At 33.9% G+C, this 27,862-nt stretch overlaps 2 protein-coding genes and 1 pseudogene across 2 annotated transcripts in view; 2 read left to right on the top strand and 1 right to left on the bottom strand.

The window, feature by feature from the left end:
• Wdr70 (WD repeat domain 70) overlaps nt 1–27,862 on the bottom strand; it is a 299,382-nt gene that overhangs the window by 229,055 nt on the left and 42,465 nt on the right. Inside the window, exons 6-7 of the mRNA XM_076857389.2 lie at nt 20,414–20,473; nt 5,811–5,944 (exon numbers count right to left, since the gene is read on the bottom strand). Coding sequence (XP_076713504.2) covers nt 5,811–5,944; nt 20,414–20,473 — 194 coding nt within the window. The remainder of the gene's footprint in view (nt 1–5,810; nt 5,945–20,413; nt 20,474–27,862) is intronic.
• LOC143399482 (putative G-protein coupled receptor 160) lies at nt 14,176–15,259 on the top strand. Its single transcript, XM_076856197.2, is given in 2 exon segments — nt 14,176–14,601; nt 14,604–15,259. Coding segments are annotated over 2 exon segments (1,014 nt in total). The 5' UTR covers nt 14,176–14,243.
• LOC143400587 (small nucleolar RNA SNORA51) lies at nt 22,429–22,530 on the top strand (annotated as a pseudogene).

Genomic DNA, 27,862 nt, shown 5'->3' with positions numbered 1-27,862 from the left:
CTGAAGATCCATATGCAATAAAATGAAATTAAACCCCTCTCTCTCACCATGCACAAAACTCAACTCAAAGTGGATCAAGGACCTAGGAATTAGACCAGAGACCTTGTATCTAATAGAAGAAAAAATAGGCCCTAATCTCCATCAGGTGGAATTAGGCCCCAACTTCCTTAATAAGACTCCTTTGGTGTAAGAATTAAAACCAAATATCAATAAATGGGATGGATTCAAACTAAAAAGTTTCTTCTCAGCAAAAGAAACAATCTGTGAGTGAACAGAGAGACTACATCCTGGGAGCAAATCTTTACACCTCACACATCCGATACAGCACTAATCTAAGGTATATAAAGAACTCAAAAAGCTAAGCACTAAAAAAGAAAATAACCCAATCAATAAATGGGCCAAGGACCTGAACAAACACTTCTCAGAAAAGGATATACAATCAATCAACAAATTCATGCAAAAATGTTCATCATCACTAGCAATTAGAGAAATGCAAATCAAAACTACTCTAAGATCTCATCTTACTCCAGTCAGAATGGCAGCTATTATGAGGACAAACAACAATAAGTGTTGGTGAGGATGTGGGGAAAAAGGTACACTCATACACTGCTGGTGGGACTGCAAATTGGTGCAGCCAATATAAAAAGCAGTATGAGATTTCTTGGAAAAATGGGAATGGAACCACCATTTGACCTAGCTATCCCTCTTCTTGGTCTATATCCAAAGGACTAAAAACAGCATACTATAGGGACACAGCCACATCAATGTTTATAGCAGCACAATTCACCATAGCTAAACTGTGGAACCAACCTATATGCCCCTCAATAGATGAATGGGTTAAAAAAAATGTGGCATATATACAAAATGGAATTTTACTCGGCAATAAAAGAGGATAAAAGCATGGCATTTGCAGGTAAATGGATGGAGTTAGAGAAGATAATGCTAAGTGAAGTTAGCCAATCCAAAAAAAACAAATGCTAAACGTTTTATGATATAAGGAGGCTGACTCATAGGGCTAGGGAAGGCAAATCTGACAATATCAAAAATTTTAAATAGAAAAGGAAGAAGTCAAATTTGCACAGCTTGCAGATGATATTCTCCTATACTTAAGACGATCCAAAGATCACCACCTGAAAATTTCTAATAAATACATTCAGCAAAGTAGCAAGTTACAAAATCAACATGCAAAAGTTAACTGCTTTCCTACATACCAACATTGAATAGGCTAAAAAAGAAATCAGGAAAAAAAATCCATTCACAACAGCCTCAAAAAAATTGAAATATCCAGGCGTAAATCAAACCAAAAAGGTGAAAGCCCTTTACAATGCAAATGATTCAACATTAAAGAAATTGAAAAGACCCCCATGTTCATGGATAAGGAAATTTAATATTGTTTAAATGGCCATATCACCAAAAGCAATACACAGATTCAATGCAATCCCCATCACATGACATTCTTCGCAAAACTAAAAAAAAAAAAAAAAAAGAAGAAGAAGTCCTAAAATTTGTTTGGAAGAATAAAAGACCCAAAACAGCCAAAGCAATTCTAAGAAGGAAATGCTGGCGGCATCATAATGCTAATTTTATGCCAGCATGGTACTAGCAAAAAAAAAGATACACAGAGCAATGAAATAAAAGTAGACAAAGAGAATCATCTGATCCTTGACAAATTGCAAAAAAAATATATGCAGGAGTAAAAAACAGACTTTTTAACAAATGATGCTGACAAAACTTGATATCCATATGTAGAAGATGGAAAATAAATCGCTTTCTCTCACCCTGCACAAAAATCAATTCAAAATTGATTAAAGACCTGGGAATTAGAACTAAAACTCTGCAACTGCTAGGAGAAGAAAAAAAAAACAGGGTCATCATTCGACATTCCAACTTCCTCCATAGGACTCCTAAAGCTCAGGAATAACACAAAGAATTAATAAATGGGACAGATTTTGCACAGCTAAGGAAACAAAAGTATGAACAAGAGTCTATAGAGTGGGAGAAAATCATTTTCAGTTACTCTTTTGAAAAAGGATTAATATCCAGAAAATGTAAATAACTCGAAATACTATGATAAAAACAAACCAATAATACATGTGCAAATAAACTATACATACACTTCTCAAAAGTAGAAGTACAAATAGCCAACAAATATATTAAAAATTTTCAACATCCCCAGGCATCAGGGAAATGCAAATCAAAACTATACTAAGATTTCCTTTCACTTCGATTAGAATGTCGGTCATCAAGAAAAAATAACAAATGCTAGCAAGGATGTAGGGAAAAAAAAACACATAGTATTGGTGGGATTGTGAATTAGTATAACCAATATGGAAAATCAGCATGTACGTTCCTCAAAGAACTAGAAATAGAACCACTATATGACCCAGCAACACTACTCCTTGGTATTTATCCATATTCAGCATACTATGGCAATATATGTATATCCATTTCTATGTCTATAGTAGCACAATTCACAATAGCCAAATTATGAAACACCTAGGTGTCTATCAACAGATGAATGGACAACAAAAATGTGGTTTATATACACAATCGAGACTTATAGTCACAAATAAGCACAAAATTGTCAATTGCTGGAAAATGGATGGAGCTTGAGAGCATTATGTTAAGCAAAATAAGTCAGACTCAGAAAGTAAAAGGTACTATGTTTTCTCTCATATGTGGAAGCTAGAGATAAAAAAAGTGGGGAAAGAAGGGAAGGGAGTCTCATGAAAATAGACAGGAGACCAACAGAGTAAAAGAAGGGGGCTGGGAGTAGAAGGAGCTGAAGGAATAGAAAATGAAATTGGACTAATTATGTTATGTGCATTTACCAATATGGAACAATGAATCCCAGTATTATTTACAATTATAATGCACCAATAAAAGAATATATAAAGGAAAAATAACTAAAGTTAGCATACTATAGCAATACATGTACACCCATGTTTATAGCACAGAATTCACAACCACGAAATTATGGAACCAGCCTAAAATAGATTAAAAAAATATGTAGTATATATAAAAATGGAGTTTTATTCAGCATAAAGAATGAAATTATGTCATTTGCTGGAAAATGGATAGAACTTGAGAGCATTATATTAAGAGAAATAAGCCAGACTTGAAGAGTGAAGGGTCATATGTTTTTCTCTCATAGGTGGAAGTTAGAGAGCAGAAAGGAAGAAAATGTGGGAGCCCAGGAGAGGAAGGGTACCAGGTAGAGGGAGAAAGTGAAAAAAAGGGAGGTCTTGGTGAATGAAATCAATCAAATTGTTATGTACATGTACAACTGTGTATAATTATAATGCATTGATAAAAATGTATAATTATAAAGATCAATAAAAAAAATTAACAGTGCACAATAGGTATTTCACTTCTTGCAATCTGCTTTTGAGTAACACTCAATTTACACATGTGACCAGTGAAGTACAAAAAAGCAGCCATAACTCCTACAGCTCATCAATGAAAGAATAACTAAACAATGCAAAGATTCTCAAAGTATGACCCTCAGACCAGGTGTATCAACAGCACTTGAGAAGTCTTGCAAATTGTCAGATAATACTCAGATCTAAAGATGTAGAAACTCTAAAGGTGGGGTCCTGTAGATAATATTTTGACAACTTCTCCAGATGGTTCTGATTTCAAAAATCACTGAACTAAGTTTTATATAGTATGCTGTGCAGCACTTAAAAAGTATGTATGTACTGATATTAAATAATACTAAGCAATATTAAGTGGGGAAAACATTTTGGAATAATAATCATCTGTTACCATTTTTTAAAACAAATACAGAATATACCATTTTTTTGACAGGTACATATATCTTTTGATGACAGCATGAAAAAAAAATTCAAATACACATAATGAAACAGTGATGAAAACTGAGAAGCAGATTAAAATGAAGATGGTCAAGGGAAAGTTCTAGTTTTAATTTCTATATGAGAACATATTTAAGTATTGCTTGATTAGTTAACAGTTTTTAAAGATGGAAATAGAGTATACAGACATTTTTTTAAATTGGCCCAAGATAAGAAATTCATAACTTGAACTACCTTAAGTAATAAAAAATTATTAATAATATATGAAAATTGCATTCCATTTATAAAAGGTCTATAAACTTAGAATTATGAATCTTGAACCTATATATCTAATTATGGGTCTACTATTGAGAAGCTGTAAGGAAACAAGGAAATTGAAAGGTAAGTGACTAGACTGGATTAGAGAAAACAGTACTGATTCTCACCAAATGGGACAATAGAAAACTAAAAACTAGAAATCTACAGATCTAGTACTAATGCTGAACAAAGGTCTAAAACAAATTATTCCAGAGATTTCAAAAATACCAAAAATGAAAATACATCAAAATCAAGCTATGTATATCAATGTCTAACTGCCATATTCAACAGGTTATTAATTGAATGAGAATTTATTTTACATTCATCAAATTTTAAATTGGTAAAAAAAACAAGGATTGATCATTAATATGTTGAGTCCTAGAATCAGAAGCTAGAATAATGATCCAACAAAAAAAAGACAAAGAAATCAAATAAAAACATATAAATATGTACAATGCACTACAACATTTTAATTTTATTTAAAAATATGCATTCAAGGGCTGGGGTTGTGGCTCAGTGGTAGAATGCTCATCTAAAATGCACGAGGCACTGGGTTCAATCCTTAGCACCACATAAATGTAAAATAAAGATATTGTGTCCACCTAAAACTAAAAAATAAATATTTTTAAAAAATGCATTCAAGTTTGTGGCTCTGAGGTGGTAGTTTTCCTGGTTTTGACTTTAAATGATATATTTTCAAGTTTAAAGGCAACATGATAGTTTGTGCTGACTTTGGCCATTTAAAGCACTATCCAACACCACAGCTACTTGACCAAATGTATTTAAATTTTAACTATTTAAAATTAATTTTTTTAAAAAAATCATTTCCTTGAAGTATTCAGTAGCCATGTGTGATTAGTGACTACCATAATGGATGGTAAGGATGTGACTACCATAATGGAAGGTAATGTTCAGCACAGGAAGTTCTACTGGATAGCAGTGCTGGGTGACTCGATATCAACGGATGACCAATAATATCAGTCAATGAAAAAAGCTCTTCTTTTAGAAGAATATCAGTAAATAAATGTACATGAAATTATAATTAGAACATCACCAATTTGTAACCTTTCATGAAATAACTGATTCAGGAATCATCAATATGATAAGCTAATTTAAGTGAAAGGATGACAAGTATCTGGATATTTACATGGTACCAAGTATTACTCCATAAAGTACTTGCCTAACTCAAGAACAAAAAATTCACTTTACAATGAAGGAATCAAATGTTATAAACTTAATCTAGGAATCAATCTTAATATCTTGTCATTAATAATTGAACTACTTGGCGCTGGAGTCATAGCTCAGTGGTAGAGTGCTTGCCTAGCATGTGTGAGGCACTGGGTTCAATTCTCAATTCCACATATAAATAAATAAAAAATAAAGTTCCATCAAAAACTAAAAAAATTTTTTAAAAACATACTGCAAAATATTTACTAGAGTTTTTAAATAAACAAGACAAGGTACAATTTTTAAAAAACAAAAAAAGACAGAAAATGCCTTTAAAACATAGGTTAATGAAACTAAAGGAAGAAAATTTTAGGTACATTTTATTTGCATATGACTAATGATAGCAGTCTAAATGATAGCAGTACACATTTATATTTTGGTACAAATCATTAAAAGTGAAATTCAGATGACAACAGCACTATCTCCAAATATTAAGTCAAACATGAAGATACTAAATAAGCAAATCCATACCATTCACAGGGCTGAAGGGATCGAAATGCCTTAAAAGAAGCATCCATTCCAGCAAAGTCCCAAAATTTAACATCGTAGTCATATCCTCCAGTCACCAAACGGGCACCAGAGGGATCCAGACCCAAAGCAGAAACCTGTTAAGAACAACAACAACAAAAAAAACTAATTTAAACAAAACAACCTACAGTCAATTACAACCATTCCGTCACCTTACCCCCTATCCTATAGGAACAGGAAGAACTGACCATCAATTCCTGTTACTTCTGGAAAGTGGAAATGGATAGCACCTTCTATATTATAACTTTTTTATTATAAGTATTATTTCTTTTGAAATTAAAAAATAAGTTTTTAATTTAATCTAATTGACAGTCTTGTGCCCACTTATTAACAATGTACTCAGAATAGCTACTACTGCAATTGCACGATAAATTAAATTGTTTTAGTAAGTAAAAATTCTCAGAAATAATTTGGCTTTCTTAACAATCCTGAGGTTCAAGATAATTTAAATACAACTTAATGAATACCACATGAATCTAAAATCACCAAAATGGGCTGAGGAAAATAGTTCAGTGGTTCAGCACTTGCCTACCATTCATGAGGCCCTCAAATCAACCCCATCACTCTTAGCTAACTAAATAAACAAATAAAATCATCAAAATGAGTAATGCCACAATGGGAGCTTCTAGAAATCTACTGAAGAAAGCAAGACAGTAGAAATTATCTTGTGCATATGGCTAAATGACTTAGTATATTCCTCTTAAGTATTAACCTTTTTACATATGTATTTTTTTAGTTGTCAATGGATCTTTTTTCATTTATTTACATATAATAATAAGGATCAAACCCAGGGCTTCACAAATGCCGGCACACACTCTACCACTGAACCACAAATCCAGCCCCCTAAGCATTTACTTTTAAAGCTTAATTTATAACTTACTGTAATAGTACTTACATCAGTTCCACAAAATATTTGTTTCCCATGTGAATTTTTGTAGGTCACATTCATATGTGAATACCCAATGTGTAACTCAATATTTTTGAGCTATATTTAAGATTGTCAAAGCAAGAATTCCCTGGACCTACTGTTTTCTTAGAGGGAAAGAACTGTATAAAAAATTTTTAATGTGATTACCATACATGTGAGGTAATGAAACTATCAAAAAGTTTTATATAGAAGAAACTTCTAAAAATGAGTCCTCCTAATAAATAGACTTGAAATCTAATTACTGTAACATAATTACCATAATTAAATAATGGCAAAATAAGTTAAATTCATTTCAATTACTACCTACAAACACTGATTCCAGAATGCAAGGGAATTGTATATAAGTAATAACTTTTTACATGTTAAAATTAGGTATGGACTCTAAAGGTATGTAGGAAAGCATACAAATGAGAAGTCTTTTTTAATCAAAAATATAAGTAAATGAACACTAGTTTTTGAAAATCCAAGATATTAATCTGCTTCTGACAATAACAAAATCACTGTTTCCAAGCTTATATGATGTCCTTCTTCCCTCCTGATATAATTAAAGAGGTGTTCTTTTCCCTGATAAGGCTAAGTGCACCAAGAGTTCATCCCACTCAATAATTTGAAATTTCAAATTCATTTGTGGTTCCTCTATTCAGTGCTTGTCCTGGCCTTCAGGAGTATAACCTCAGGGTTGGGCACATAGCTCAGAGGTATAGCACTTGCCTGACATGAGTAAGGTCCTAGGTTCAGTCCCCAGAACCACAAAACAGAATGTCCGTCCTAGTACACGGCCTGGTACAAAACAGAAACTCTAGTAAATATTTGCTTACAAGAATGAAAGAAGACTAGGGACTGGGGTTGTAGCTCAGTTGGTAAAGTGTTTACCTTACATGTGTGAGGCACTGGGTTCAATCCTCAGCACCACATAAAAATAAATAAACAAATAAATGAACAAAGGTATCGTGTCTGTCTACAACTAAAAAAAAATTAAAAAGGAAGAAGACTAAAAAATTTTTAGAACTTATGTAACACAAAAACAATGGAGTATAACCAATGAGATAAATTCCCCTCCACAAAGAATGAAAAGCAGAATAAATCTCAAAGTTAACTACTCTCCTAATGCAAAAGAAAGAGCAAATTTTATAACAAAATGACAAAATGTTTTCAATGCTAGAATTCTGAAGTATCAGGATCTCTGCTGTTCCTCATATATATATTACTCATGAATAAGACTAAAAACAGAGCTCAGAAGGACAGAGTACCTGTTAGAGAATACATGTCCTTTCACAGATCCACTAAACTAATTTTCAAACCATGTATCCCTAAGAGCTGAAGAAAACAGGAAGTCTACTTAATTCTCAGGTGCATTTTAAACATATTAAAAGAAAACAGGAGCTCATATATAAATGCTAGTCTAAAACAGCAGTTATTTATAGTAGAGTTGAAAAAAATTATTATTTTAATTGACATTAAAAAATAAAAACCATTACTGAATTTTCTAGGTAATGGACTTGACTTTTTTTTACCAAGAAATAAAATATTTTAAAATACTTGTTTTAATGTTTACTACATGAAATATCAAATCATGTTAAAGTAAGTTTCATGTTCTAACCTAGAAGGAGTACAAACAGTACAGATTTGACCTTTATGTTCAGAGAATTTTTATTACTCTCTGCTTTCAAAAAGCTTTAAATGCAAGTTCATAATTAAGCAATTAAATTGATTTGATAGCACATTAACTATATAAATATTTTAATGCTTAAATAGTTTTCCCTGTGATTATAAATTCTCTAGTAAAATATCTTAAATATTTTTTAAAATTTAAATGGTTATAAAACCAAAGTTCATGTCTTGCTCACATGGATGGAGCAGAGATGAGCCAACAGAAAGGTCACTTGGGCTGCCACCAACAATGCCACAGGGATGGAGCTACATAAGCCCACTGGAAAGAACATCACCATGCCATGTGCCCCAGATGCCAAACATGGAGTTTCAAGACTTGTTTATCCAACTGAATTTTGGTCTTGCTTTGATCAATCCATTCTTTCTATGTCCCTAATTTTGTGAATGAAAATGTTTACTCTAAACCATTATATATTGAATACATGCAGATTGCTTTTAATTTTGCAGGAGCTTACAATTTGAGATTGCCTTAAGCCTGAGGGAAGACTTTGGATTTGAGCTTTGAGCAATCTTGGAACTACTAATACTATGGGGACTCTTGGAAACAGAGAAAATGTGTTTTGCATTGTGAGCTGGTTGTGAGCTTTTGAGGGCCAGTGGTGTCCCTGCAAAGTTCACATGTAAGACAATACAAGAAGGTTTGTAGGAGAAATTATTGGGCTTTAGCATTAATCTAATCAGTGAAATAATCCCTGATGCAATTAACTGAGTGGTAACTGGAAGTAGGTGGTGCAGCTGGAGAAAGTGGTTCGTTGAAGATATGGCTATGGAGTATATATTTTGTATCTGGTGAGTGGAGTTTTTCTCTCTCTGCTTCCTCACCAACAAGTGAGCTGATTCCCTCTGCCACACTTTTCTGCCATACAAGTTGGCCTTACATTGAGCCCTGAGGTAAGGAACCAACCTTCTATGGACTAAGACTTCTAAAACCGTGAGCCCTCAAATATACATTTCTTCCTAAATTGTATGGTTAGATCTTTTAGTTGAAGCAGCAAAATAGCTAAATAAAACAGTGAGGAAGTGGGGGAAAAGATACATTGCTGGTGGAACTGCAAATTGGTGACCACTCTGGAAAGCATTATGGAGATTCCTCAAAAAACTTGGAATGGAACTACCATTTGACCCAGTTATCCCACTCCTCTATTTATACCCAAAGGACTTAAAATCAGCACACAATTGTGACGAGGCCACACTGATGTTCATAGTAGCTCAATTCACAATAGTGAAGCAATGTAACCAACCTAGGTACCCTTCAACAGATGAATGGATACAGAAAATGTGGTACATATACACAATGGAATATTACTCAGCCATAAAGAAGAATGAAATAATGGCATCTGCCAGTAAATGGGTGGAACTGGAGACTGTCATGCTAAGTGAAATAAGCCAATTCCAAAAAACCAAAGGCCAAATGTTCTGTCTCATGTGTAGATGCTGGCTCACAATAGGTGGAGATGAGCGTAAGAGGGGAATGCAGGTTCACCAGATTGGACACACCTCTCCACCAGAGTTTATCAATCATCCATGATCCAGGGGCCATCTTGGGACTGCAACACAATGGAGGCAAGGGAACCTGAAAGCCCTAATCCATGAGTTTGCAGCTAGGTCTGTGTGGGCTTGTCTGAGCCTAGCAATCCAACGGAAAGTCAGAAACTGTGAGCATTTCTCCCAAGGGAACACAGGTTAGAGAGGCTAGAGAGAGCTGGACTTTCTCCAGCTCTGTGAATCCTGAAGCTTTCGGGGACTGACAGGATGACTACAGTGGGTAGGAAGGTTGGAATGTCAAAGAAGGAGTTCAGAATATACAATGTAAAGGATGATGTAAGTAGTAAAATCAGAGATAAATTTCAGAAGGTGTAAGATCACTTCAATAAAGAGAGATTCTGAAAAGAAATCAAGCAGAAATCCTATAAATAAAGGAATCAATAAACCTAATTAAAAATTCAATGGAAAGCATCACCAACAGACTAGACCATTTGGAAGACAGAACCAGAGGCAATGAAGACAAAATACATAACATTGAAAATGAAGTTGACCATGCAGAGGTGGTAAGAAACCAAGAACAGAACTTCCAAGAAATATGTGATAACACGACAAGACCAAATTTGAGGTTATTACGATAGATGAAGGCACAGAGATACACAACAAAAGAATGCACAATATTTTCAATGAAATAATATCAGAAAATTTCCCAGACCTAAAGAATGAAATGGAAAATTAAACACAAGAGGCTTATAAGACCCCAAATGTACAAAATTACAACAGACCCACACCAAGGTACATTATAATGAAAATGCCTAACATACAGAATAAGGATAGAATTTTAAAGGCTTTGAGAGAAATACATCAGATTATGTATATGGAGAAAACAATTCAGATCGCAGCTGATTTCTTAACCCAGAAAGCTAGTAGGTCCTGGAATAACATATACCAAGCTCTGAAAGAAAATGGATGCCAACCCAGAATTTTATATCCATCAAAATTAGGCTTTACATTTGAAGATGAAATAAGAACCTTCCGTGAGAAACAAAAGTTAAAAGAATTCACAACTAGAAAGCCAGCACTAGAGAACATTCTCAATAAAATATTCCACGAGGATAAAGTGAAAAAGAAAAAGTGAAAACTAGCAAAGGGAGGAACTACATTAAAGGAATAGTCAAAGAGGGAACTAAGTCAAATTAGTGCTTGCCTAGCATGTGCAAGGTGCTGGGTTCGATTCTCAGCACCACATAAAAATAAAGGTACTGTGTCTAACTACAACTAAAAATTATTTAAAAAAAAAACACAGAAATAAACCAACATTATATCTCAAAGCACTAGAGAAAGAAGAACAACCCAACACTAAAAGCAAAAGACAGAAAATAATTAAAATCAGAGCCAAAATCAATGAAATTGAAACAAAAAAAATCAACAACAAAAAAAGTTGGCTCTTTGAAAAAATAAATAAAATTGACAAACCCTTAGCCATGCTAACGAAGAGAGAAAATTCAAATCACTAAAATTTGTGATGAAAAAGAAATATGACAGACACTACTGAAATACAGAAGATAATCAGAAACAATTTTGAAAATTTATACTACAATAAAATAGAAAATCTTGAAGACATCAACAAATTTCTAAAGACACATGACCTACTCAAACTGAATCAGGTGGACATACATGATTTTAAAAGATCAATTTCAAACAATAAAATAGAAGATAATATTAAAGCCTACCCCAGTGGAAGAGTGCTTGCCTAGCATGTGTGAGGTACTGGGTTCAATTCTCAGCACCACATATCAATAAAGAAAATAAAGGTCCATTGACAACTAAATAAATATTTTTTTTAAAAAGCCTACCAATCAAGAAAACCCCAGGACCGACAGATTCTCAGCCAAGTTTTACAAGACCTTCAAATAAGAATTAACACCAATAGTCCTCAAATTATTCCATGAAATAGAAAAGGGAGAGAACCCTTCCAAATTCCTTCTATGAAGCTAGAATCATCCCCGATATTAAAACCAGACAAAGACATCAAGGAAAAAAAAAAATTCAGACCAATATCCCTGGTGAACATAGATGCAAAAATTTTCGAAATACAGCCAAACACATACAAAAACGTATTAAAAAGGATAGTGTGCCACGAACAAGAGGGGTTCATCCCAGAGATGCAAGGTTGGTTCAACGTATGGAAATCAAAAAATCATAATTCATCACATCAACAGACTTAAAGACAAGAATCATATATGATCATCTCAATAGATAAAAAAACATTTGAGAAAATACAACACCACTTCATGTTCAAAACACTAGAAAAATTCAGGAGAATAGAAACATGCCTCAACATCACCTCTAAAAACTGGAACAAGGCATGGATGCCCTCTTTCACCACTTTTATTCAACATCGTCCTTGAAACTCTAGCCAGAGCAATTAGATGGAAGAAACAAATTAAAAAGATACAAAAAGGAAAAGAACTCATACTATCACTATTTGCCAATAACATAATTCTATATTTAGAAGATTCAAACAATTCCTCCAGAGAACTTTTAGAACCAATAAATGAATTCAGCAAAGTATCAGAATATAAAATCAACACCTATAAATCAAACTATCCCTATACATCAGTGATAAATTCACTAAAATTAGGAAAACTAACCCATTCACAATAGCCTCAAAAAAAAAAAAAAAAAATCCTTGGGAATCAATCTAACAAAAAAGGTGAAAGACCCCTACAATGAAAACTGCAGAAATTGTTTTAATCAGCTTTTTCACTGCTGTGACTAAAAGGACCCAACCAGAACAACTGTAAAAGAGGAAAAAGTTTGGGGGCTCATGGTTTTAGAGGTCTTAGTCCATAGAAGGCCAGCTCCATTTTTCTAGGCTCAAAGTGAAGCAGAACATTGTGACAGAACAGTGTGACTGAGGGAAGCAGCTCACATGATGATCAGAAAGTAGAGAGATTCCATGCTCCAGATACAAAATATATATTCCATAGTCACACCCCAATGAACCACTTCCTTCAGCCACACACCCCCTCACTTCCAGCTATCAGCATTAATCCCATCAGGGACTAATTCACCGATTAGATTGATGTTATAATCCAATCATTTCTCCTCCAGATTTTGCATACTGGCTTCCACATGAACTTTTGGGGGACACTACATCTAAAACATAACAGCACTACAAAGAAATAGAAGACGATCTTAGAAGATGGAAAGCTCTCCCATGCTCTTAGATAAGCAAAATTAATATTGTCAAAATGGCCATATTACCAAAAGCATTATACAGATTTAATAAAATTCCTATTAAAATCTCAATGACATTCTTCATAGAACTAGAAAAATCAATAATGAAATTCATTTGGAAAAATAAGAGACCCAGAATAGTCAAAGCAATCCTTAGCAAGAAGACTGAAGCAGGAAGCATCACAATACCAGATGTTAAACTATACTACAGAACCATAGTAACAAAAATGGCATGGTATTGGCACAAAAACAGACATGTAGACCTACGGTACAGAATTGAAGACACAGAGACAAAACCGTATAAATAGTTATCTCATACTAGACAAAGGCACCAGAAACATGCATTAGAGAAAAGAGCCTCTTCAACAAAAGGTGCTCGGAAAACTGGAAATCCATATGCAGCAAAATGAAATTAAACCCCTATTTCTCACCCTGCACAAAACTCAAGTGGATCAAGGACGGAGACATTAAAACATAAACCCTGCACCTAATAGAAAAAAAAAGTAGGTCCAAATCTCCATCTTAGGAACTGAGCTCCTTAACAAGACCCCTAAAGAACAAGAAGTAAAATCATGAATCAATAAACGGGATGGATTCCGCGCGCACGCCGGGCGCGGGGATTAAGCCTCCCGGCTTTGCAGCGCTGGCCAGTCTCCGAGGACAGAGCGCTTGGCTGGTTCCTTGATGACCAGCCTCACTAACCCAATGCCTTCTACATAACCTGGGCCGGTCTTCGGGAACCTGGCGGCTGAAGCAACTTTTTCTCACCTGCGCAGGTGGTCTGGGAGGTGGCAGCAAGCAGGGTCCCGCTTTCGGGAGGCGACTGTGCCCATCGGGCCTCAGAGGAAGGAAACACGCTTTCTTCGTCCCCCACTGTGCAAACGCTCGGGGCTAACTCATATAACCTTTGGTATAGCACAATGAATTCAAGGGACCAGCAGTAACATAAAATAGGAGGACCATTAGTCAAGAGGACCCCTTGGAGAGGATGGAAAGTGCAGCAGTGCTTTATCATGCATTTCAGCAGGTCTTCTTGAAATTAAACTAAAACTATGACAGCTCTTTCTCCAGAGAACTGTTCTTTTCAGTACCAGTTACACCAACCAGACCATCCTCTAGATGTTAATAGTCTGTTGTATTTGATCATACTTGGGAAAATATTGTTGAATATCCTCACACTAGGAATGAGAAGAAAAAACACCTATCAAAATTTTATGGAATATTTTTGCATTTCACTAGCATTCGTCGATCTTTTACTTTTGGTGAACATTTCCATTATATCCTATTTCACAGATTTTATTCTTTTAGGCATTAGGTTTACTAAATATCACATCTGCCTATTTACTCAAATTATTTCCTTTACTTATGGCTTTTTGCATTACCCGGTTTTCCTGATAGCTTGTATAGAAATTGCTTGAATTTCTTTAAAACCAACAAGCTTTCATCTAAGTGTCAAACGTTATTTTATTTCTTCATTGTCATTTTAATTTGGATTTCAGTCCTTGTTTATGTTTTGGGAGATCCAGCTATTTACCAAAGCCTGAAGGCACAGAATGTTTATTCTTACCAGTGTCCTTTTTATGTCAGCATTCAGAGTTACTGGCTATCATTTTCCATGATGCTGATTTTACTTGTGGCTTTTATAACTTCTTGGTCAGAAGTTATTACCTTGATCCAGGCTATTAGGATAACATCCTATAAGAATGAAACTATACTATATTTTCCCTTTTCATCCCACTCTGGTTATACTGTGAACTCTAAAAAAATACTCTTGTCCAAGCTTATTGTCTGTTTTCTTGGTACCTGGTTGCCATTTGTACTACTTCAGATTGTCATCATTTTATTTAAAGTACAAATTCCAGCATATATTGAGATGAACATTCCCTGGTTGTACTTTGTCAACAGTTTTCTCATTGCTGCAATTTATTGGTTTAATTGTCACAAGCTTTACTTAAGAGAGATCACACTACCTCAGGATGCGTTCGTCAACTGGAAATGCTGCTTCATTCCACTTACAATTAATAATCTTGAGCAAAATGAAAAGCCTATATCAATAATAATTTGTTAATGTTTCATGTTAAAACTAATTAAAACAGCTACAACAAGAATCAGAATTGTACTAGTAAGAATGGCAACTGAGGACATACCGGAAAAAAAAAAAAAAAAAAAAGAACTGAAGCTCTTTTCCCCTTAACTTTTTATAGGTTTTTTAGCATATCTTTTAGGACTATATTTATTAAGTAGTATTTTCTTTTAAAAACAAAAAAGATGCCAAGAAGTTTTTAAAGTCTGTTCAGGAACACTATAAATATTAATTTGCTTATTAACACAAAAGTTAAATAATAACGTTTGGCCACATTGATGTTTGTATTGTCCCCCAAAAGTGGATGCAAATGTTATGTAAATCTGAGATTTCATTACCAACTTTAATAAACATTTTATCAAATTTTTAAAAAATAAATAAATAAATGTGATGGATTCAAACTAAAAAGTTTTTTCTCAGCAAAGGAAACAATCAAGAATGTGAAGAGAGCGCCTACAGAATGGGAGAAAATCTTTACCACATGCACCTCAGAGCATTAATCTACATTAATCTACTCAACACCAAAAAAAAATAATAATAACCCAATCAATAAAGGGGCTAAGGAACTATTTCTAAGAAGAAATACAATTAATCAACAAATATATGAAAAAATGTTCAACATCTCTAGCAATTAGAGAAATGCAAATCAAAACTACTCCCAAGATTTCATCTCACTCCAGTCAGAATGGCAATTACCAAGAATATAAGCATTAATAAATGTTGACGAGAATGTAGGGGAAAAGGTACACTCATACATTACTAGTGGGACTGAAAATTGGTGCATCCACTCTAGAAAGCAGTATGGAGATTCCTCAGAAAACTTGGAATGGAACCACCATTTGACCCAGTTATCCCACTCCCCGGCTTATACCCAAAGGACTTAAAATCATTATACTACAGTAATGCAGCTACATCAATGTTTATAGCAGCTCAACTCACAATAGCTAAATTATGGAACCAGCTTAAGTGCCCTTCAACAGATGAATGGATAAAGAAAATGTAGCATATATACACAACAGAGTATTATTCAGCCTTAAAGAAGAATGAAATTATGGCATTTTCCAGTAAATGAATGGAGCTGGAGATTATCAAAGCAAGTGAAATAAGCCAATCCCAAAGGACCAAAGGCCAAATGTCCTTTCTGATATATGGATGTTAATTCACAATAAGGTGGGGGAGGGGACTAGAAAAGAATAGAGGTAATCTGGATTAGACAGAGGGGAGTGAAGGGAGGGGAGGGCATATGGGAGGAAGGAAGTGGAACTAATCAGACTTTTTTACCCTAAGTACATATATGATTACATGACCCGTGTCATTCAACATCATATACAACCAGAAGATTGAGAAGTTATACTCCACTTATATACGATGTGTCAAAATGCATTCTACCATCATATATAACTAATTAGAGCAATTTTTTTAAAGTAGGACAAATTTGAAGAACTTAAATTTCCCATTTCCAAATATACTTACTACACAGATACAGTAGTAAACTTCTAACATATGCTATGAAACAGAATAACTGTTATAGAGATATGACAAAATCAATGATGGTCTAACATGAGTAAATCAGACAACACTGGTCACTGATTTGAACAAACTGTAAAAAGACGTACAAGACAACTTGAGAAATAAAAACTTCAGTGGGATATTAGATGATATTAAAAAAATTGCCAAAAAAATTAGATGTAAAGATGTTATTGTGTCAGACAGTATACACTCAGAAAGAGTGAGGGACAGCCCCAGCTTATCTCTTAAGGATTTAGACTAATATATTTATAGATAAAATCATATGAAGTCTCGTATTTGCTTTTTCTATTTTTTATTTCCTAATTAGTTATACATGATAGCAGAATGCATTTTCTTTGGTTTTTTTAGTTGTTGATGGATCTTTATTTTATTTTCGTATATGTGGTCCTGAGACTCAAACCCAATGCCTCACACATGCTAGGCAAGGGCTCTATCACTGAGCCACCACCCTAGCCAAGCAGAATGCATTTTGATTCAAATAGAGCACAACTTTTTATTTCTCTGGTTGTACTTGATATCCATGTCGTATTTGCTTTTAAAAAAATATATATTTTTTGGTTATACATGGGCACAATATCTTTATTTTGTTTATCTATTTTTATGTGGTGCTGAGGATCGAACCCAGGGTCTCACACATGAGAGGCAAGCACTGTACCGCTGAGCCACAACCCCAGCCTCCATATTTCCTTTTAAACAACCCTACAAAATGGAGTATAAGGGCACTAAAATACAAAGTCTAAAGGAAACAAGATTGGCCTTATGAACATGTTATAATAGCTAACATCTTTAAAAGGCAAGACCAAATAGAAGAGTAAGTCTACAAATCAAAGAGTAACTCTCCTAATATCTGACATTTACAAGAAATGGAAATACAATCAAAGCAAAAGCAGAATTGCAAATAAATGATCCAACAGCATGATTAGACACTCCAACTGACTTTCAATGGGTAAGATGCATTGGAGTTGTTTTTGTTTGTTTGGTTTTGGGTATCAGGGTTTGAACCAGGGATGCTTAATCACTGAGCCATATCCCCAGCCCTTTCTTTATTTTTTCTTTTCAGACAGGGTCTTGCTAAATTGCTGAGACTGGCCTTGAACTTGTGATCCTTCTGTCTCAGCTTCCTGGGCTGCTGCGATTACAGGCATGCGCCACCATGCCCAGCTCCAAAATTTTTTGAGATTTTAAAATCTATTGAGACCGTTTACAATTTTAAAATCTATCAAGGACCCCAAAGAGTTTTTGTTTGTGTGAGCCAACATTTACATATAACAATATTTATGTATATCAATGTATCACAATTAAGAGGCAGGGGTTGTAGCTCAGTGGTATAGCACTTGCTTGGCATGTGTGAGGTCCTGGGTTCGAATCTCAGCAGCACATATAAATAAATAAAATAAAGGTCCATCAACAACTGAAAAAAAATCAATATTTAAAATAAATATATATACCACAATTATTGCTTTGAGGTTAGTGTTATATTTCACAGAAGATGCAAAATGCAACATGTAAAGCAGAAGCTGGATATTACATATCAGGCAGCTATAGCAGATCTTCTGGCCAGAAGCTCAGGTTTATGATGACAAGGCACCAATAGTATGCAGAGATTTAATTTAAATGATCATTTGACTAATGCTCTTTATTCTTTGCTCCTTTATGACAATTGGCATATAAACATTCTTGGAAGTCAGACAAACTAGCAAATTAGTCTCTTTTTTGGCTGCTACTTTGAACCCACAGTTTAACCTCTGTTCCTTCATGTTTCTTCTGTTTAAAGGAGATAATGGCATTTATCCTGCTCACTTCATAGGATGTCAGAGACATTTAATGGGATAATACATGTCTGAGCTCTCTGCAGCCTGGTAGTTCTCTGCACCCGCTTGGTGATATGGTTTTATGATACCAGCAGCAAAGGAGGATCTTATACCTCCAATTTGTAAGAGCCTGGGCTGGAGTCCTCAGTTGGCCTTGTAGGACATGCCCTGGTCCCTGCAAAATAGGGACACAGCTTTGCTTTTAAAAGTCTTCTTCTGTTTATACTGTTGTCAGGATGTTATTGAGATTTCAGAGTTGACATCATCATTGCTACAGTGGGAAAGTAATTACCACAAGCTTATTCTACATGTTTATGGAAGAAATTACATTTACTAATTATGTATATACCATAAGGAAGAGTATTTGTTAGGATTTGTTTCTTAAAGTAAATTAAATTTACTTTCCTGAGGAGCAATGTATGTGGTAATAATACGACATTTAAGTCACTATCCAAGGCTTCACTATCTTAATATGTCAACATGTTCATTAATGTTGTAAATTGACTTTCTCATGAAAAACTTTTAAGATTCTGCTGACCACCACCCTACCTTTCCTGGGACAAACCTGCTTTAGGGCTGCCATCCCAGAAATAATTACTACTTACTACCCCTTCCATTCTTAAATATCCTTATTTAGAAAATAAATTTTAAGGTCAATACAAAATAAATAAATAAATAAGCAAACAAACAAACCATAATTAAGACATTTAAAAGTATTTTAGTATTTTCCATTTTGCTTTAAATAACAATGAATCTTTATATTTGACTTTTGTTTTTTACAGTACTGGTGATCAAAGCAAAGGCCTCTATGTGCTAGGCAAGCATTCTACCACAGAGCTACAATCCCATCCACCACCACCACCCCCCCCCTTTTTTTTTTTGAGACAGTCTCATTAAGTTACCCAGACTGGCTTCCAATTTTCAACCCTTCTGCCTCAACCTCCTAAGCAGCTGGAATTACAGATATGTACCATCCAGTTATATTTGACAAATATTTTTGATGAAAACAATACTTTAAAAAGTTTTTTTGAGAATAATGACACTTTTTTTACATTCCTGTTAATTTTATCATTTGTGTTATTTCTGAATCCATCACTATTGACTAAGGTTTTCTCTCTCATTATAGGATGTATTTTCTTCTCTACATACCAAATATCTACAAAAATGTAATTTCTTTGAACAGATAAAATAAGATAATTTTATTCTTTCATTTTATATGCATGTTTCACTCTTCCAACTACACTTTTTAAAGATTTTGCAATATGAAACACAATTTCAGTTTGTATCTCAAATATTTTGTATTATTCAACTTTAAATAACAAAAGTAAATGCAATGATATAAAATATCTAAAAACTAAGTAATATATCCTTAGAGTAATAAAATGACTACTTACAGTTCATTCCTGACTTAATATTCATCTGAAAAAGTGAGCAAACGTATGCCTCCTACTGATACACAAATAAAGCTGAGGATAATAAGAAATTTTCTCACATCATTAAAAATAAAATTGCATTTAAATCTCTTTTCTTTCTTCCACTTGCAATGTTTCTATGTTTCTATGTCAAAGAACAAGAGGTTTTAAAAGCCAACAATAACACTGACAATTAGTGTGCCCACTTTAAATGAAAGGCACTGGCTATTTGGCTGAACATAAAAGAATCAATTTTTTATAATGTCTATAGCTTCTATGACATCAGTAGATTGTGTAATAAGCCTTAGGAAAAAGATATCCCATTAGTTCATTTTTCCATCAGAACCTTGTTATTATGAGAAACAAACCAAATTTTTTAAACTTACTGTTTTAGTGCCATGCTTCAGTGTTATCTCATGTGAGTCAGGAATCTTTTGGACAGGATTCTGAAACAGCAAAATTCCATGACATCAATAATAATGTATTTGGGGAGAACTACATATCATAGGAAATATATAATTTTTAAAAATTATATTACTGGTTTTTTTAACACATAGCTTAAAATAGCAAATGAGATTAATCAATTTATGTTATATGCATGTACAGATATGGCATAATGAATCCACTATTATGTATAATTTATAATGTACCAATAAAAATAAGTATTTTTAAACAGCAGAAAAAAGTATAAGGATATCTTTTATCATCTGTTTCAGCTGATAATAAATTGATTTTAAAACTCTAAAAAAAAAACCTAAGAAATTATTTAGGTCATACAAAATTATTTGTTAACATAACCTAAACATTTAACATGATCCAAAAATAAATGAATAGTTGCTGATAATATAATTCATAAGGGAGAAACTGGGAATTTGTTTTTGGAAATCAAGAAAAAGAGTAAGGACTGGGAATGTAGCTTAGAGATAGAGCATTTACAAGCATGCACAAGGCTCTTCTGCTGTAGGGAAGAAGGAGGGAAGGAAAAGGAAGGGGGAACAATATCAGCCAAATTATATTATTATATTGTGTGCATGTGTAAAAGTATAACAACAAATTCCACTGTTATGTACAATTATAATGCACCAATTTAAAAATATGGAAAAAATATGCTGGAATCCCAGGTAATCAGAAGCTTAAGGCAGTAAGATCACAAATTCCAGGCAGTCTAGGCAAATTGGAGAGACCCTGCCTCACATGTGCAAAAGGCCCTGGGTTCAATCCACAGTACTAAAAAAAAAAAAAAAAAAACTGGAAAAAAACAAAATGAATTTCCATGTTTTTTTCCTTTTCATTAAATGTACTTTAGAGTGAACAAACCTCAAAACTTTTGGGGGATGGTTTTGAAAAGTCTATGTTACAAAAATCAAAGTGAATTTAACAGACATAAAGGAAAGAACAGACTGCCTAATCATTATTATTGCAATTAGAATTTTAAAATGACCTAACAATTATAATTGCTGACAAATTTAAAAGAAGGGTTTTATATAAAACACTGTTCCCCTGGTAATGAATACTAAAATAAAATCACAACTTACATTAAAATCTGATTACACTTTACTAAAATATAATCCTTTATTTTCCTGTTTGCATTGCCTCGAGAAACTTACAGAGAGAGTAACTGAAGGAAATTAATAAATTAGGATACCACCATTTATTGTACTTTAATTTCAAAAATTACTTTTAAGCATACTATTACCTATATATAAAATAATCATTTCAGACTTCCTTAACAATAACCATATTTTGGATCTCTGTATCCAAAATATTAAAAATCCTCTTTATTTGTATTTGAGCATACCTCTATATGTTCTATACTTTATTTCTAAGAGATAAAAAAGTTTTCACAAGATAGGTATATATTTTTTAACCCTAAAAGCTAAAAAGCAAAAAAACCTTGTTCAGGAATGGTACAAATAAAAAACCAAGAGTTATTCACAAATTCACTGATTCAATAAGCATTTATTAGTGATTTATTTATTAAATTATTTATTTGTTAAAGTACAATTTATTGAAGTGCATTAGACAGTCTCTATTCATCCCCCTTCCCAAGAAGCCAATGTTCTAAAAGGCAAACAACAATGACTATTTCAATGCAAATAATACTACAACAGAGTCCAGAGTGAATAACTCAGGGACAATAAAGAGGGGAGCATAAATTAGACTAAAGAGGTCACTGTGATCATCTGAATAAGAGATTTCATTGTTTATTCAAGTCTCCACTTGCCCAAGAGCAAGATAATACACTAAAATTCTATGCCCATTATAAATTCATTGATTATTTTACAATGTACTTAACTAAACATGTGGAGTCCTTCTTTTGAATCTGCAACCTTTCCCCTGCTATGTCGCTTTTTCTTTTTTTTACAACCAAATAAAGTATTTCCAATATTAAAATAAAACAGGCCTCCCAGCCACATAGAAAGAGGGGGCAGAGAAAGCCTACTGCATATATATCTCAGCCTGGGTCGCATGCCTAGCCTGTGTAATGAATGGGGGAACATGGAGTTGCATAAAAACATAATAAATAAATAAAAAGCAAGCCCATTGATATAGCTCAGTGGTAAAATCCCCTGGGTTTAATCCTCAGTACCCAAAAACAGAAAGAAGAAAAACAAAGCAAAACAAAAAGACTACTGATTTCCCCTACATTTACTGCCAAGTTGCTATCTTTTCTTTTGTAATCAAGCTTTTCCAAACTATGATTTCAGTCAGTATCTCTGCTTTCCTTTACCCTTGACCTCTACCACTTTGGCATTTGACATTTTATTCCTAATGCCTAACATAGTTCTGGGCACATAAGAGACTGTCAGTAAACATTTCTTGAATGAACAAACAAGTCACTAGGAATGCCCCTAGACACTTTCAGTACTTAGCCTACACACTTGACTTTTCATCAACATGGTAACTATTTAACTTTGTCCTCCATCTTGAAACTGTCCTTTCCTGGGATGAAGGCCTAGACAAAAAAAAAAAAAAAAAACAGAAAAGCCCAAATTCTAAAATATAGCTCTGCTACTCAGTAACCATGTCATAATCTGAAGGAAGTTATGACTCTGTTTCCTCATTTGCACACTACAGGTAATAGAACCTGCCCTACAGGTTACTGTGAACTAAGCTGTTTAAAACTTCTCGTGCAGAGTTAGGTACATAGAAGGGTTCAATAAATGATAGCCACTCTTTGTTCAAAGACTTACCTTCTATCTCTCTGGTCATATCATCTTAGTCTTTTAATAGGCTTCTATTCTTCTTCACCTTGATAAGTCCTATTCATTATTCAAGACTCAATGCAGATGTGACCTGCTCCTGGAAGCATTTCTCAACATTTCAAACTCTAAGTTAAATGGCCCTTCTATGTACTCCCAGGACAACCTTTCCCTATCCCAATCTTAGCACTTACCATAACATATTATAAATTTCTATCTCCCTCCCTCCCATCACTCCCTAACCAAACTGAAAAGTGCAAACTTCTCAAAGACTATGTGTATCTATCAACTCTGGATTACCAGTCCACAAAACAGTCAGTGTACAGCAGACATACACAAAAAGTTTTAGGAATAATTGGCTCACTTTGATTTGTTTAAATCACAATCACATTAGATTATAACTTAATTTACACTCAAACTTTAGACTGAAGACTACATCTATAAAGAAAATCAGGTGCTATCACTTTTGGTCAGCCAACTAAATGAGAGGCAGAGGATAAATGCAAATTTCTAAAAAATGAAAAACTTTTAAGATCAAATTATTATATCCCAAACTAACATTAGATTGAAAATTGCAATAGAGAAATAAAGGCAATTCTGTTTTAGTCAGTTTGCATCTAAAAGGTTTTTACAGTCCATTACTGCCACAAATTAGATTAGAAGGCAATTAGGAACCAGTAAGGTATTGAACAGAAATAGAGAAACAGCTGGGGAACTTTGGGTTTATTTCAAGACAAAAGCATAACTATACAGTTTAATATATTGTGGAAAATGCTGAACATACCTATTTCAAAGATGTCAATATTCTAACACATTAAGTTTCCAAAGTCAACATCCATGTGAAGTGAATATTTTTTAATCAAAGAAAAAAATTTATAGTTGTATATATATATTCCAACACAAATTTCAAAATAATTTAAAGTCAAATGAATTCTAGGCTAGCCCTATGTTCAATTATCTAAGACACTGCTCCCTTTATAGCTGACAATATTTGTAAGCAATGAGAACTCACATGTAAGTGCTAAGCATTCTTACAAGAACCAAGAGAGCAGTTGAAATGTTTTGCTTAGAGAACAATCTATTACACTCTGCATCTCATTTCATAACTAAATACTTTTTCATCATTTAGCAAATAGAAATAATGTCACACAAAAAAAGCTAGGATGAAAATTATTTCATTTAATTCAATGCAGAGTGTGCCTATATATAGACAATTTCTAACATTTAAAGAAAAACTTTTAAGAACACAGAACTTAGTATTTACATTTTGAGTGAATAAAATGTTTAAGTAAATGTTGTTTACATTTAAAATCAAAGTTTTACTGGAAATCATGTAGGGTATAACTCATTAAAAAAATACATATAATTGGTACAACTAAATCATCTAAAATAGTAGCAATCCATCTTTTGGTAGCATATCACTTGGTAGTGAGTGTTCTTTTTCCAGAACTTTTACTAATGACATTTTGAAATATAGCTTAATGTGAAATTTGCCATAACAGTAAAATATTTTCAACATTTTCCTGCCAAGGAACACCATAAACTACATAACTTAAATGAAGTAATTTATTAGAGAGTTCATAACAAAAGCTACAATCTTAATGGAAATGGGGTAAAGTATCACTTTTTGTTTTGGTTTGATTATAAATACCAACCAAAGGATTATTTCCAGACTCTTTGGTCTACCTGCATTAACAATAATAGTAAACATATCTGTAATAATATGAGTAATTCTATCTGATGATAGAATCTTCCTCTTTTTCTTTAGGTCAGGAAGTATGATTTACTCAGCTTTGGACAGAGAACTTTGTGAGGTGGAAAGGAAACAAGGAAAGGGAATGAAAAGATTAGCATTATTTAGTCTCCTATCTGTATAGGATTTGCAGCACAATTCAAGGTTCTTCCATTTATCAGATATGTGGTCTTACCTTGATGGTTCTCATCAAGGAGAATTTTGCTCTCCAAGGGACTTTCATCAAGGTCTGGGGACATTTTTAATGAGCACAATTGGAGAGGTGTCACAGATGTTAATAATCCAATATTGCACAAGACAGGCCCCACAACAAACATTTATCTAGACTAAAATGTCAGCAGCACCAAAAAACAATGGTGATTTTAAGGTTTGGTTTTATACATCTTCGTAATAGAAAAAAAATGATACTAATATTGATAACATCCATGATTTTAACTTGGACCAAAAGTGAATATATACGTAAAATTGATTCACAATTATTAAGTCCACAGCAAAGGGTGGTAATACTTATTTATACCACCCCTTATCTCCAGCTTTGCACAATATTTGGCTCTAATTTGTAATTGAATTAAACCTCCCTTCTAAGCCTCAACCATTCTTACCTGGAACCTCCTTCCAGTAACCTGTAGTGTCAATTGTCCTCCTGCCCATAATTCCTTCCTAGCCTTCTGGACACACATAACCCTCACCAAGACCTGCCACAAACCACTGCTGTGATTGCAAGCAGTCCCATTAGTGGGACTGAAGCATATGCTTTCTAAAGGATTTTTCACCTATAAAATCATCTGTATTTTTAGGCCTTAGGAAAAAGTAATTTATTTCTTTTTTGATTGATGAACAGATGTTATAGGGGTGGATTTCTCAATCTGTCTGGCTACACTATAATCTAAACACATTGAAACCTTACTAATTAAATTCTGAGCAATATTCCCAGGAACTCCTTTCTACTCCAGATTTGTTTATCCAATGATTAAGAAATGATTCTCCTTTCTTAATCTCTAATTTTCAAATAGGAAAACACATACCACATAGGGAAAAACTGAAAATAATGTCAATTTGGGGGAATATATAGCTGCTTAAAATAATATTGAAGAATGAGACTTCTGCTTTCTGGGAAGCAGAAGCAAATGAGACAGATGAATCTACCTTTTCCTATTCCTCTTACTATGAGCAGCTAAACTATGGATTATATTTATAATAAACATAAGACTCTAAAAAACAGAAGAAAGAAACCTCAGGACATGAGGAACACCCTTATTCTGAGTTCCTTCAGTTTGCTCTTGTCTCATGTATTCCAGATTTAAGGCTAAAAAAGACAAACACCCAAAATTGCCACTGGCACTGATGGAGGGAAAAGAAATCCTAACAAAAGCCTACTCTCTGTAGCCAAAGGGCCACAAAAAGGGTAGCCTAGCAAGACAGAACACTTTTAAACAATAAATGCCCTATTACAGTCAGTAGCACAGAAAAAAAAAAAAAAAACAACTGAGACTTTACTCCCATCTATGACAGCTAAAACCTACAGCTCCTCTCCGAACCATGCCAGCAAAAGCAGAATGCAGAGCCTAGATTCTGCCTGGTGAGACCATAGCAAGGCACTCCCCACCATGATAATATCAGAGAAGGTTAAACAGAAGGCAAAAACTTGCATACTCATTGACTGGTAATGAACCCCTCTCTGTTTTGTGGCCTCAGCACAAAATGTGGGAAACCTGGACTTCCACCCTAGCTAGTGTGGGCACAACACACCCACTCCTACAAAAGTAGGCTAGTGGTCAATCAGGATTTTCAACATGACCCAATGGGTAAACAGCCACCAACATGAGTATGAGTAGAAACCCTGTGGGGAGTTAGAACTCCCATCTCACCTGTAAACTAAGGAGACCCCCTGGAGTCTCAATGAAGGTCAAATGGGGACCTGGACTGATACCTTCATCTGACAGTAATGAGACCATCCCCAATCTACCCTCTTTGTCTGCCAAAGCAGTGTGAATGAAACCAGTTAAAACAGAAGGTTTACATAAAATACAGAGTAGCAAAATATATTTTAAAATTCTCCAGGTTTCAATTGAAAATTGTATATCAGACCAAGAACCAGAAAGATCTCAACTAAATAGAAAAAAAGGCAATTAAATGATGCCAACACTGAGACAACAGAAATGCCAGAATTATCTAATGAAGACTTTAAAGCAGCCATTAAAGAAAAAAAAAAAAACTTCAATGAGCAATTATAAACATGTGAGTGAAAAGAAAAAATATCCTCAGCAAAGAAATGGGAGATATAAAAAAAAAATCAAATGCAAAGTTTAGACTTGAAAAATACAGTAACAAAATTATAAAGCTCAGTGAATGAGCTCAAAACAAATGGAAGAAAGAATTAGTAAACCAGCAATCAAAATGACAGAAATAATCAACCCGAACAATACAGAAAAAAAAAAAAAAAAAGACTCAGAACTTCGAGACTGTAACAAAAGATCTAATAACCTTCATGTCATCAAAGTTTCTGAGTCTCAGCCTGTAATCCCAGCACCTCTGGAGGCTGAAGCAGGAGAGATGGAGTTCAAAGCCAGCCTCAGCAACTTAGTGAGGCACTAAGCAACCAGTGAGATCCTGTCTCTAAATAAAATATAGAAAAGGGCTGGGGATGTGGCTAAGTGATTAGCACCCCTGGGTTCAATCCCCAGTACCAAAGAAGAGAAAAGAAGGCAGAACTAAAAAAAAAAAAAAGAAATCACTCCAAGAAATAATGGCTGAAAAATTCTCAAATATGTGAAGATTTAAGAAACTAAGTGAAAACCAAATAGGATGAATTTATCTTTGAATTTAAAGAAACCCATGCCACAACACATATTAGCTAAACTTCTAGAAACAAAGTAAAA

The sequence above is a fragment of the Callospermophilus lateralis genome, chromosome 5 (assembly GCF_048772815.1).
Source record: "Callospermophilus lateralis isolate mCalLat2 chromosome 5, mCalLat2.hap1, whole genome shotgun sequence".
NCBI classification, from domain to species: domain Eukaryota; kingdom Metazoa; phylum Chordata; class Mammalia; order Rodentia; family Sciuridae; genus Callospermophilus; species Callospermophilus lateralis.
Note: the sequence above shows the minus strand (reverse complement) of the source record. Positions and strands in the feature narration are given on the sequence as shown.